We start from the raw sequence: 14299 nt of genomic DNA, 5'->3' as shown, positions 1-14299 counted from the left end.
CCCTCCCTTCTTCTCTCTCTAAAAATAAATAAAATCTTTTTTTTAAAGGTTTTCTGAGACATCCACCTAAGTAGGTTGGGTCCCTTATTCTTTCAACCCATTTGTTCTGGGGGGTAGAATGAACTGGAGGAAAAGGGTAAGGAGAAATAATCAGCTGTCTCCTGTATCTCCAAAAAGGGCTTTGTTCTGACAAGATGTTCAGGACCACTGTTGTGTGCCACCTGCAGGAGCTGGTCCCCGAACTCTGGCCCAGGCCCCACACTGGTGGCGGTGGGAGTGGCGGTGGCGTGGAGGGAGGGTGGCTGGCCCTCTCCTGGAGTCACTGAGGATGGGGTGTGTGCAGGGCATGGGGATAGGTTTGCCTCACTGGCCTCTTCTGTTGTTGCCACAGCAATGACTTGCCATCTCCCAGCTCTTCCTCTTTTCTGCCCTATTTATTCCCAGACCGAGGGAAACCAATTTGAAGTATTTCCTTGGAGTCGCCTTCTGTCCACTTCAGCCAACCCCAGGTGAAGAAACGATGCAGGAGTGGCAGTGGGTCATCCCCAGCACAACATAAGCCCCCTCATCCCACTCTGTCCTCCCACAGGTCAATGTACTTCAAACTATGTGATGGCAGCAAACATTTCTACTTATTTTACATGTGCTTCTGGTAGTATGTTTATATACCGACATCCCACTACAGATAAGATGGGCCAGATACTCAACTGTTTCTGAGGTCTGTTGTTGGAAACAGAATTAATGGAGAGGCCCACTTTCTATGTCACATGCCTCCAATATATTTTGTAATCAGAATGAGAAATTGAAGCTTTTTTTCTGCCTGCTCCCCCAACACCCAGCTCCGCTCCTACATAAGATACAGGCTAAGTCGCATCTACCAGGACCTCACCAGCCACAAAGAGATGTTCTCCCACATCTATAGCATCTGGGAGATGGCAGCCAGACTGTGCCTGCAGGTTGAGGGGAAGATGGTTCGTAGGACAAAGGGTAACATAGACGACTCACTCAGTGGTGGAAATGCCTCCTCTGAAGACCTCAAGGGCACAGTAATCACTGGTGTTGGTCTTGGTGTTGTCATGAACAATCATTTGCAGAAAACTAGCTTCACAAAAGAAATCTATAGGAAGTTCCTCAAAGCCCTGGTCAGGAGGCTCAGTTGGTTGGAGTGTCGTCCTGTGCACCAAAAGGTTGCAGGTGTGATCCTTGGTTGGGCACAAGGGAGGCAACCGATTGATGTTTCTCTCTCGCATAGATGTTTCTCGCTCTTTCTGTCTCTCCCTTCCCCTCTTTCTAAAATCAATAAACATATTTTAAAAACTTAAAAAGATAAAGAAGTACATTGAAGATTACATGAAATCAATCAAAGGGAAATGTGAAGAGTCAAGACAGAAAAGAGTAAAGCCTTTTATGACAGAGGCTGCAGAACAAATTAAGCATGTCCTTGCCAATTTCAAACACTATCAGCTCTTTATAGTTGAAAATATGAATCCAGATGCCATGGCTGTTCGGCGGAACTATGTTTGAGGATGGTATGATTCTCTTTAAGGATGGTTTAGAAATGGACAAATGTTAACAAATCTGGTAATTTGAATCTATCACCTGTCAGAACCTACTTTTAAAAACAAAACCCTCCCCCGGCCACCACTTCAATAACCAGAGGGATCAGGGAAGCCCATATCCCAATGTGTGGTGGGGGCCGGGGGCTGGGCAAACAGATCTGCTCCCAGACTGAAGGTGATACTGGCACCCAGCAGTGGGAGAGGCAGGTTTATGAGCCTTGAAACCCTCTGAAATGTGAAAGACTATCCATAAAATTCAGGATTGCTAAAAAGCCACAGACTTGCTTCTCCAAACTCATGAACAGAGAATGGAGAATAGAAAATAGGAAGTGCAATTCATAACACTGGGAATGACAAAGAAGCAGACCATGTGTGCATGGCTTGAAAGCTAGAAAATAACCACATCTTCCCAACATGTTACATTCCAGGTGCTGAACTAGGCAATTTGCTCTTATTGTTTCATTTAATCCTCATTGTTGGGAACCGTCCTATCTGGTTTCAGGGACTGTAGCCCTGCCAACAGGTGAGAGGGCCCCAAGGCTGGAACTAATCAAGGAGGCCTTGGGAAAACAGACCACTGAAGAGACGAAACCTGTCCCACTGGCAGGGGCGCAGCTGCTGCCTCCCTCACATCACCCTGCTTGGCCCTGTGATGGTCAGTTGTTGATGATGGGTAAGTTCTCTCGTGAGGAGAGATGACCTAAGACAGACATCGGCCAGTATGGGCAGTGGGACAAGGACTTGGGGGAACACAGAGAAATGGCAAAAAGGCAAACATTGGCTTGGCTTGGACATGGCCAGAGTCCTCATTTTCTCTGAAAGAAGTCTCCTTATCTCTTGGTGGCTCTGCCCCACACACCTGGCTCAGGCTTGAAACAGGTATAGCCCTAAACTGGATTGGGTGGTTCCTGGGGACAATCAGGTCAAGAATTAAATTCCTCTAAGCATGCTTTGTTCGTCCCTCAAAAGCTCTGATAACTGGCTTATAGTGGGAAGGAGACTTACTTTATTCATAGATCCTGACCTGAGGAAGATCTCTTGTGTTTCTCCAATTGTTATCTATGATCTCTATTTGTTTTCTGTAAACATAGCCTTTTGACATTGATTGATGAGCTTTGCTGTACACCCCTGTGCATATGGTTCTCAATAAAAGCCTTTGGACACAGGGGTTCGGGGCCTTCTCCCCTAGAGGGAAGAGCCATGTCCCCTCTCCTGGCAAACAGAGAAGTATTTGCGATGACTAGTGTTTATTCCCCCATTCGTGACAACCCCGGGATGGACTCTGCAGGATTCAGAGCCCCGCTCCCTCCTCAGCTGGCTCTGGACAGTAACCCTCAGATCCAGGAGTGCCCATGCTCCATGCTCCCCGCAGCGCATCGCCCCCTGCGACACCCATAACAACCCAAGGAGATAAGTATTACCCTCTGGTTTTGTGGAGGAAATTCTCATATGTTTAGCATGTGCCCCAAGTCATCCAGCTGAACCGGGTTGTAGCTGACTCAGGAGGATGAATGTAATCACCATGCCAGCAGTTTTCAAACTTAAATTTGACTGAGACCCAGAGTAAGAGATGTATTTTAGATCTTAGCCCACCACATGTGGTTGTACATACCCTTAATACCTGCTGTGTGCTCTCTAATGCATTTTATTCTATTTATTCTATTTATTAAAAGGAAGTGCTGGTCACAACCTACTAAATGCATTTTATAATTCATTAATGGGACAGGACCCCTTAGTTGGAGAAAAAAATGTGTTGTCACCTCAGGTAGTGCACCCCAACGCAGGACTTTCTCAGCCTCCCCTGAATTGCTGGGTGAAGGGAAAATACCCTCTTTGGATAAACAATGAGAACTATCAGCTCATGTTTTTGAATCTCCTGGTCCTGATGAACTCCATCACAGCAGAGAGAATGTGCCTCTGAGATTTTTGAGGAGAAGTGCTATGCTGACACTGGCAGTGCATTGTGAGCAAATAATTGAAAAAACATTTATAAAGGGGAGCTGCACGCATTCCCAAGGAGCAAGGTCAGGCCAGATTGATCTCTGTCCTGTGTGCAATACTTCCACAAGTACTGTAGACACGGTGCACCTGAATTTCAGCAAAGCGTTTGACTAATATCCTAATAACCCCAAGGATAACTTGGAAAACAGGGAATGGTTTGTGGTTAAGTAAATTTATTCCTGTTTGATGCCTATGCATAACAGGCCTCAAAAGAGACAATTAATGAGGGAGCTCTCTGTAAAAATAAAAGCACTGAACAAACGCATATTATAATTTCTATCATGTTTTTAATTGCATCTGTCTCCTCCATTCGAAGGTAAAGAACTCATCTCATTTGCCACTTCTGTCTGCCCAGCACTGACCCAAGGCTCGGGCACTGCATGCTCCTCAAGAAATTCGGTGGAACTTCTGGCCAAGATGGAGGTCAGATACACTTTGTCTCCTTACACAACTAAAAGAAGAACAACAACAAACTTAAAAACAAAAAACAACCATAACTGCCAAAAAATCAAGCTATATGGAAGTCTGACATCCAAGCAGTTAAAGAAGAAACATCCATCCAGACCGGTAGGAGGGATGGAGATGGGCAGCCGGGCACAGAGAACCAGAGACAAGGCAGTGACTGGAGGGCTGGGTGGGCAAGACGGCAGCTGGCGGTCCCACATTTGCATGGAGATAAACAGGGAGCAACAACAGGGGAGCGAGACAGATCGCACAACCCAGGGTTCAAGCACAGGAATAGAAAGCCTGAAAAACTCTCACTGTAAAAGCCTGTGGGGGTTGCGGCAGCATGAGAAACTCTCAGCCTCACAAGAGTGTTCACTGGAGAGACCCACAGGGTCCTAGAACATACACAAACCCGCCCACCTGGGAATCAGCACCAGAAGGGTCCAATCCACCTGTGGGTAGCAGGGAAAGTGACTGAAAGCAGGTCGAGAGTGGAGCAAGGAGCATTGTTTCTTCTCTGACCCCTTCCCCACACACAGCATCACAATGCAGAGATGTGAGTTGTCCCGCCCTGGTGTATACCTGAGGCTCTGCCCCTTACAATGTAACAGGTGCACTGAGACAAAGAAATATGGCCCAAATGAAAGAACGGGTTAAAACTCCAGAAAAAGAACTAAACGACGAAGAGAGAGCCAACCTATCAGATGCACAGTTCAAAACACTGGTAATCAGGATGCTTACAGAAATGATTGAGTATGGCCTCAAAATGGAGGAAGAAGTGAAGGCTATGGAAAGTGAAATAAAACAAAATATACAGGGAACCAACAGTGAAGGGAAGGCAACTGGGACTCACATCAACGATTTGGAACAGGGTGAAGAAATAAACATTCAGCCAGAACAGAATGAAGAAACAAGAGTTCAAAAAAATGAGAAGAGGCTTAGGAACCTCTGGGACAACTTTCAACGTTCCTGTATCTGAATCATAGGGGTGCCAGAAGGAGAAGAGGAAGAGCAAGAAACTGAAAACTTATTTGAAAAAATAATGAAGGAAAACTTCCCCAGTCTGGCAAAGGAAATGGACTTCCAGGAGATCCAGGAAGCTCAGAGAGTCCCAAACAAGTAGGACCCAAGGAGGAACACACCAAGACACACCATAATTACGTTACCCAAGACTAAAGATAGGGAGAGAATCTTAAATGCAGCAAGAGAGAAGGGGGGCAGTTAACTCCAAAGGAGTTCCCGTAAGACTAGCAGCTGATTTCTCCAGATAAACCTTGCAGGCAAGAAGGGGCTGCTGGCAAGAAGTTTTCAAAGTCGTGAAAGGCAAGGACCTACATCCAAGATTACTCTATCCAGCAAAGCTATCCTTTAGAATGGAAGGGCAGATAAAGCGTTTCCCAGGTAAGATCAAGTTAAAGGAGCTCATCATCACCAAGCCCTTATTGCATGAAATTTTAAAGGGACTTATCTAAGAAAAAGAAGATCAAAACTATGAACGCTAAAATGACAACAAACTCACAACTATCAACAACTCAACCTAAAAAACAAAAACAAACTAAACAAACAACTAGGACAGGGTCAGAATCACAGGAATGGAGATCACAAGAGGGTTATCAGCGGGGAGAGGGAGGAGGAAGAATGAGGGAAAAGGTACAGAGACTAGGACGCATAACCAACCCTGGCTGGTGTGGCTGAGTGGATTGTGCGCTGGCCTGTGAAGCAAAGGGTCACTGGTTTGATTCCCAGTGTGGAACACAGGCCTGGGTTGTAGGCCAGGTCCCAGGTCAGGGGCGCAGGAGAGGCAACTACACATTAATGTGTGTCTCCCTTTGTTTTTCTCTCCCTTTCCCTCCCTAAAAGTAAATAAATAAAATCTTTAAAAAATAAAATAAAATAATATATTGTTTTTATAAAAAAGCATAATTAGTAGGTAGAAAATAGACAGGGGAAGGTTAAGAATAGTATAGGAAATGGAGAAGCCAAAGAACTGATACGCACAACCTGTGGGCATGAACTAACGGGGTGGGGAATGCTGGAGGGAGGTGGGTGCAGGGCAGAGAGGGATAAAGGGGAGAAAAAGAATGGGACAACTGTAATAGCATAAGCAATGAAATATACTTTAAGAAAAAGAATGTTTGGTGGAATGTTATCAGTAATTCATCAGGGTCTGCCTGAGAGAGGGCTGCAGCCCAGGACACAGTCCAGGGCTCTGGCCTTAGTCCTCTCATGTCCCACATCTTACCAGTTACTTGGACAGGGAAATGGAGAGATGACATACTATCTCTCAGAGTTCCAGGTGGCAAAAACTGGGACAGCCAAAGTGCTGGATGACAGAATCAGTGTCCAAAAATAACTTAGCAAACTGGCATGGCAGAGGGTTGAAGCAAGATGAAGAATAATAGATCTGCACTCTGCCTGAAGGTCTAAAACAACTTCATTTAAGCACAGAAAGAGGAGGTACTATGTTTAACAGCAACACATGTGAGGGACTTGTGGTTTTTATTGGGAGCTGATAAATGAAGCAGCCTATGAAAACACAACCTGGTTAACAACAGAGGCAGGTCAGAATCCCTCTGCTTTGTGCAGGTCAAATGGCGCTGAAAGAACTGGCTTTGTCTGAACCGTTATTAAGGACGATATTGACACATACCAAACCTTCCGGAGGAGAACAAGGTGTTGAATTGGCCTGCATCAGAATCGAGGATTTATGTTCAGTAAAGAGCACCATGAAAGTACTGACTGGATGGATAACAGATCAGGAAAAGATATTATATAAAATTAACACAGAATTAGTAGCTAGAGTATTTAAAGAACACCTGCAAATCAACAAGAGAAAAGCAGGAAACTGTGAAGAGTGCACAGGGGACACACAGGCATTTCACAGAAGAGGAAATCTGAACTGCCACCCCTGTGAAAAGCGATGCTGCGACTCACCACTAATCAAAGAAATGCAAATTAAAACAACAGGACTTCTCTTCCAGGTAACAGCAAGAACATTTTCCAGCAACCCTCCTGCTGAAAACAAGAAATAAGCTAGGTAAAATGTTGACAACATCCTCTGTATGGAACTGACAGAATGGGACAGCATCTCTCTGTAGGTCACAGGAACCATGGAGGGGTCAGAGAGGGCCTCTCCCTCAGGACCTCTGCCCACCAGTGGAGGGTAAACCCCCCTTTTCATGGTGTCTTCAGATGACTAGTTCTCCATCACAGCCCAGGGCCTGCCCAAAGGGAGAAGGGAAATCTCCCAGGAGACCCATTCCACCTAATAAACCAGGATGAGAGTAAACTAGAAGTGGATCAACCTGCCAGCATTACAGGCTCCCTCTTTCTGGGTGACTCAGGGATTCCCAAGCCTTGACTTGGGTAGCTCAGCATGGACAATGCTCCCAGGCTCCTGGGAGAAGCAAACATAAATTCTCTGTGGAGGAAGAAATTACCTTCATTCTGGCCCTCAAATTATTCCTATAAATAATTTTTCAAATATAATGACTAGCATATAGTCAAAGATAACTCGAGACACAAGGAAATTAGGCTCTAGCCCACCACTTCAGAAGCATAATTTCAGGGGCTCCCAGACTCCAAATCTAACACCTGGGGGCAGGGGTGTCACAGAGTGTGGCCATCAGCAGCTGTGTGCCCTAGCACCCAGGGGTCGTGTGAAAAGAGGACATGTGGGTACCAACAGAGTGCTGGGAAGTCCTCCCTAGCAGAGTTAGTCAGGTTTTGGGATTATATTCTAACTTTTCAAAAAATGTGCTTGAAGAAGGGCCACTTTTTTTAATTTGCATAAGGATGCCCTATGGCCCAGGGACAACCCAACCTAAAGACTTTAGATATGGAACTGTCTGATACAGATTATAAAATAAGTAAATTTATTATTTTAAAGAAATAGGTTGAATGTATCTGCAGGAGATAGGAAACTAGAAAAAGTAGAATGACAGATTTTTACTTTTTTCAATATTTTATTTTATTTTAAGATTTCTTGTTTATTTATTTTTAGAGAGAGGGAAAGGGAAGGAGGAGGAGCAGAGGAGAAACATCAGTGTATGCTTGCCACTCACACACACCCACACCGGGGATCCGGCCCGCAACCCAGGCACACGCCTTCCCGAGAATCTAACCAGCTACCCTTTGGTTCACAGGCTGGGACTCATTCCATTGAGCCACACCAGCCAGTACAGTATGACAGATTTTTAAAGAAACAAATTGAACTTCTAGAAATGATAAATGCAATAAATGAAAGGAAAAACTTATGTCAGTGAGATAACCACTTTATACCAATTAGAGAGACAAAAGATGGGAAATATTCAACATTGGCCAGGATTCAGGGAGGTGGAGAAACACCTGTAATGCTTTGTGTAATCAACATGTGTGCCCATTGTCACCTACTAGCCCTGACCTGGGTCCTGACTTGTGCACAAGCCTGTGCAAAGAGCAGCATGAGAACCTTCATTCCAGGCTTATACAAGGTTAACGTCCTGGTGTAGCCGGCAGTGGCTTTATTAAGACACATGTGGAGGGAATATTTTCAATTGCAATAATTCACTCTGCTTCAGTAGCTTGCAGAAACTGAAAAAAAGGGAAAGAGCTTCTCTCTCCTTTTTTAAAAATTGTATTTTATTGTTTATGCTATTACAGTTGTCCCAATTTTTCCCCCTTTCTCCCCTCCACCCAGCCCTGCAATCTCCACACCATTGTCCATGTCCACGGGTCATGCATATATGTTCTTTGGTTACTATTGGGTTGACCAAAAAGTTCATTTAGTTTTTTCCGTATGATGGCTCTAGTAGTGCTTAGTTGTCTTTAATGTCATTCGAAATAATTTTGTTAGATTCTATTGTGACATCTTTCATATCAGCATGCATTTTCAAAAAGTTATCAAAATTGATGAATTTTTCTGCAGCCATTTTAATATTGAAGATGGATGAAAATATGCAACATTTTCAGTGTATTATGCTTTATTATTTCAAGAAATGTAAAAACACAAAAAAGAGATTTGTGCAGTGTATGGGAAAGGTGCTGTGACTGATCAAATGTGTCAAAAGTGGTTTGTGAAGTTTCTTGGTACTATTGACATTTTGGCCAAATAATTCTTTTCTGTGGGGCTATCCTGAGCATTAAAAGATGTTTAGCAGCACCCCTTGCCTCTACCCACTAGAAGCCAATAGCAGGAGACAGCCAGCATCCTCAAAATATCCAAATCAATGAAGTTATTGGTGAAAATGAAAAATGTGTCCTTTATTTTATGGAGAAAACTAAACAGACTTTTTGGCCAACCCAATATATTCCTTGTACTTTACATCTTCGTGACTATTCTGTAACTACCAATTTATACTTCTTAATCCCGTCACCTTTTTCACCCATCTCACCACCTCCCTCCCCTCTGCCAACCATAAAAACATGTTTCTGTTCTGCTTGATTGTTTATTTTGTGTTTTCAGAATCAATTTTTGATAGATATATCTTTATTGCCATTTTATTGTTCATATTTTTTATATTCTTAAAGAAGACCCTTTAACATTTCATATAATACTGATTTGGTGGTGATGAACCTCTTTAGCTTTTTCTTGTCTGGGAAGTTCTTTATCTGTTCTTTGATTGTAAATGATAGCTTTGTAGGTAGAGTAATCTTGGTTGTACGTCCTTGTTCTTCATCACTTTGAATATTTCATGCCAATCTCTTCTAGCCTGCAAAGTTTCTTTTGAGAAACCAGCTGACAATCTTATGGGAGCTCCCTTGTAAATAACTGTTTTTTTCTTGCTGCTTTTAAGATTCTCTCTTTGTCTTTAACTTTTGGCATTTTAATTATCATGTGTCTTGGTGTGAGCCTCTTTGGGTTCATCTTTTTGGGACTCTACACTTCCTGGACTTGTATGTCTATTTCCTTCACCAAGTTAGGGAAGTTTTCTGTCATTATTTTTTCAAATATGTTTTCAATTTCTTGCACTCTCACTTCTCCTTCTGGCATCCCCATGATGTGAACATTGGTAAGCCTGAGGTTGTCCCAGAGGCTCCTTACACTATCCTCATTATTTTGGATTCTTTTTTCTTCTTGCTGTTTTGTTTGGGAGTTTTTTGCTTCCTAATATTCCAAATAGCTAATTTGACTCTCAGCTTCATCCACTCTATTGTTGATTCTTGTAAATTGTTCTTTATTTCAATTAGTGCATCCTTTGTTTTCTGACTGGGTATTTTTCATGCTGTTGCCATTCTCAGTAAGTTACGTGAGCATCCTTACAACCAGTGTTTTGAACTCTGCATCTAGTAGATTGCTTATCCCCATTTCATTTAGTTGGTATTCTAGAGCTTTGTCTGTTCTTTCAGTTGGGCCATGTTTCTTTGCCTCCTCATTTTGGCAGCCTCCCTATGTCTGTTTCTAGTATTAGGTAGAGCTGCTACATCTCCCACACTTGGTAGAATGGACTAATGTAGTAGGTGTCTTGTAGGGTCCAGTGGCATAGCCTCTTTTATCACCTAAGCTGGGTACTTGAGGTACACCCATAATTTGAGCTGTGTACACCCTCCTCTTGTAGTTGAGCCTTGTTGGTACATCCAAGGTCAGTTACCACTTGTGTTCTGTCAGGGGCCACCTGGTATGAGCTACAAAGCGATCTGAAGATGGCCTCTACTTGTGCTGGGCTTTGGGGGTTCCCAGGAGAGGCCAAGCTGTGAACTAAGTCTGGCTGCTCCTAGTGCTGGGCCTGGGACCACTTAGCAAGAAGTATGGGACTCACTGAGGGGAGATGCTGCTTGTTTGAGAGAATTTAGGAAAATCTGAAGCATGAGCCAAGACATTCATATGAAAAAGCCACTGGAAACAGCTTGGATGGGTCTGAAAGTTGGGTGGGAGCACCAGGGTGAGCCAAAGAATATAAGCCAAGTTGATGAAGTCTCAGGTATGGTGACTGCCTGCCTGCCAGCTCTGTGAGGGGAGGGGTTAGAAAAAGAACAATGACCTTTGCCAGCATTTCTGTCTGGGAGAAAGCTGGCCCCTAGCTCTCACTTTAAGGTTGCTGGACAATTCAATTCCTCCCAATATGTCTCTGGTGCCTTTCAATCTGTTGCACCTGTACTGGAGCTCAGAGGGAGTGAGTCTGAGAAAGTCTGTGTGCAGGCTCTTTAAGAGGAACTGCCTGGGACTCTAAAAGTTTCTATCTCCCATGGCCTCAATCCCTCCCGGTTTTTATAGCCAGAAGTTATGCTGACTTATCTTCCTGGCCCTGGAATCTGGGCTGGGGGTTCTGGTGTGGGACTGGGACTCCTTGCTCCTGAGATATCCCTCCTGATTTTTGTCTGGCACATGTGGGTGTAGGACCAGCCTGTTTCACGTGTCCTCCCCTCCTACCAGTCTCAGTGTGGTTTCTTCTTTAATAATTCTGTAGTTTCAGGACTTTTACTCAGCTTGATTTCTGGTGGTTCTAAATGATGGTTTTTCTGTGGTTTAGTCGTAATTTTGATGTGGTTGTGTGAGGAAGTGAGCTGTATTCACCTACACTGTCATCTTGACCGGAAATAAAAGCTTCTCCTTAAAGGACTCTAACTAAATAGAAATCCAAGGTGATTTTTTTTCATGTTGAGATGATTACAAAATTGAATTTTAACAATATTTTATTTGTACTGTTGTCATGGTATTAAAATCAGTTATTTTGTTTTGTTAATGTGATTAAATATTTCTTATAGAATACATAATCCAGATTATATGATGTGACTGTTTTAGAAAAATAAAATACTTTTATCATGTCAGTATTCTTTTTTATAATGGTGGTTAGTCTCCTTAGAATCTGACAAAATGAACTTACATGGTCAAAATGTAAAACTGACCAATTAGTTGGAGAGAGTTACTCTCCCACTGACTCCAATTATTTGTACCATTTATTTTTGCTAAATATATGAACAAAACTATCTTTTCATATTTCTGGTTAATGATTAAATTTAATTATTTAGTTAATTATTTAATGCTATGAAATATTTTTAAGACCATATAATAAAATATAACCTAGAGCTAAATCTGAGATGTGAAGAGCATGTATCAAATACGTATCAGGATGTGAGGGTGTTATGGTGGAAGGAGCGGCTGGAGGGGAAATAAAGGCAGGGCCCTCACCACTGCAATCTAACCAAGAACTTAATACAGGAAGCAAAAAGCAAAAGCTCACACGTTGACCCAGTAACCCTGAGCCTGGTCCGATAAGGCAGCCAGGTGTTCCAAACAGCAAGTGAAACTATGAGAGTATGGAGTTGGGGGGAAGCCCTTGAAAGTCTGTCTATCATCTCCACTACCTGGGAAAAGGAAAACCTTGAGACTGTGTATTCTTCCCAAGGCCTGGAAGGGAGAAGGGGAGGGGGACTACAAAGCCTAAGGAAAAAAACCCATAAAACAACTTTGGTTAACAGCCTGCCTTCCATCACATATATGAAATGAATAGAGTCTGGAGCAAGATAAGGATTCAGACTAACAGACCCCCACATATACTTAGGTTTGGGCAGTCACATCCCCTGGGAAAGCTGGCACCACCTTTACCCATCACTCAATATGTAACTCCCTCACCCCCATCCCACCACTACATAAGTCCTTAGAACAAAAGACTTGCTCTCTTGGCTTCTTGGTTCTTTTTGTCACATGGGGGGTCCCTGGCCAGCCAGCCTCTGGCCTCTCTCTTTTGGCCACCTGGCTTCTAGCCACCTGGCCTCTGGCCACTCTTGCTCTAGCCATTCATGCTTTTGCTTTCCTATTAGAACTTAGCATTGCTAAACTTTGCTTGCATGCTAATAGGCTCACTGACCTGTAATACTTTACTGTGTCAGTGAGAAGAACTGAGTTTCTGGAAGTTTCCCCCGTGACAAGGGCAATCTGGCTGCAACATCTTCGGGTTTGGTTCCACTGATCTGGCTGCCTAAGCGAGTATCCCCCTCCTCCCTCACCTTTCCTGTGCATCCCTCCCAAAGTTGCATACTTGGTTGAAGAGGACAACCTTCCCAACTAGAGGAGAGGGCTGGCCCTCGGTCAAGGGCATACGAGTAGCTGCACTGCCCTGCTAGAACCTCCAAACAAGCTCTCAAAAATATATCAAATAACAAGCCCTGACTTCTGGCAGAAAGTTGGTTATATCAAGAGACCTAGACCAGTACTTTAAATAAACTCATACCATATGGGTTGTTTTCTTTTTAGTAAATATGTAGATATAATTTATTTGTCAAGAGTAAATGACAGCTTTATTTAGAATGTTCAAGTACAAGAAATGGAAAATTATATACCTATGAGTATTAAGAAAAAACTGTCTGAGACTACTAAGGCACTGTATTCAATTATCCTTTAAGATATGAATTATCTAAATTTTTCTATCTCTAACATTCAGATGTTTATAGCTATTTTTTTAAGAAATATTGTTAATAACCCTGGCTGGTGTGGTTCAGTGGATTAAGCACTGGCCTGTGAAGCAAAGGGTCACTGGTTTGATTTCTAGTCAGGGCACATGCCTGGGTTGCAGGCCAGGCCCCCAGGTAGGGGCACAAGAGAGGCAACTACACATTGATGTTTCTCTCCCTCTCTTTCTATTTCCATTCCTCTCTCTCTAAAAATAAATGAAAATAAAATCTTTTAAAAAATAATACATCGTTATGAAAATATTGTGATAACACCCAGGTTCAAAAGTACTTATCACTAGAAAAAGGGTTTATATACTTGGATGTTTTTACTTTTAAACATATTTCACTTAATCAACCACAATAAAGCATACTGAAGCATGGAAAGCCATCATGTTATATAAAATTTGATACAAAGGCTTAGAATCATGTTACCAACTGGATAATTACATCAAAAATAAAAAAGTTTCAAAAGACTATTGAGAGGGTAGAGTTTCAGGTACATAATACATTTTAAAATATATTCCCAAATTTTATCTTTATTATGAATAAAAAAAAGGTTCATCTTGGAATATAAAAGCTATCGGACAGCCATAACATGGATAAGTGTGGTATTTTCAATGGCACTGATACTGCTCTGTAGTATAACGCTTCGCAAAGTGACAATAAGTGGGTGGCAGGAGAAACAATCTAGATTCATGACAAACCAAAACCCTGAAAACTTCTAACAACAATGGATATGTTACGTCACCCACCCTGGCTTATATATTGACCTTATACTTAAAAGTATTTTTCCATAAATGGCAGTAACTGTGACCATTTGCCAGATACAGAGTAAGTGATATAACAAATAAAAACAGCAAGATACTTCTAATGTTTTAGTAACTTTTGCTTGAGATGACCTTCTGTTATCTGTAAACTTTGTT

General features: G+C 42.6%; 1 protein-coding gene across 1 annotated transcript; it reads left to right on the top strand.

Annotated features, from left to right (window-relative positions):
- Positions 1 to 902: 902 nt before the first annotated feature.
- Positions 903 to 1524, top strand: LOC129066992 (translationally-controlled tumor protein-like). Its single transcript, XM_054568702.1, has 2 exons — positions 903 to 1142; positions 1327 to 1524. Exons 1-2 carry the CDS (start codon positions 903 to 905, stop codon positions 1522 to 1524), a joined length of 438 nt encoding a protein of 145 aa, XP_054424677.1.
- The last annotated feature ends 12775 nt before the right edge of the window (positions 1525 to 14299 follow it).

This window comes from Pteronotus mesoamericanus, unplaced genomic scaffold (assembly GCF_021234165.1).
Source record: "Pteronotus mesoamericanus isolate MK-2021 breed Mesoamerican mustached bat unplaced genomic scaffold, CSHL_Meso_final contig_20, whole genome shotgun sequence".
NCBI classification, from domain to species: domain Eukaryota; kingdom Metazoa; phylum Chordata; class Mammalia; order Chiroptera; family Mormoopidae; genus Pteronotus; species Pteronotus mesoamericanus.
The sequence above is the reverse complement of the archived record's forward strand: the minus strand, read 5'-3'. Positions and strand labels throughout refer to the sequence as shown.

Coding starts and splice junctions, on each gene's coding strand:
- LOC129066992 (XM_054568702.1), top strand. CDS start 903: ATGTTCTCCCACATCTATAGCATCTGGGAGATGGCAGCCAGACTGTGC. Junction 1,143..1,326: donor GGAAGTTCCTCAAAGCCCTG/GTCAGGAGGCTC, acceptor AAACTTAAAAAG/ATAAAGAAGTACATTGAAGA.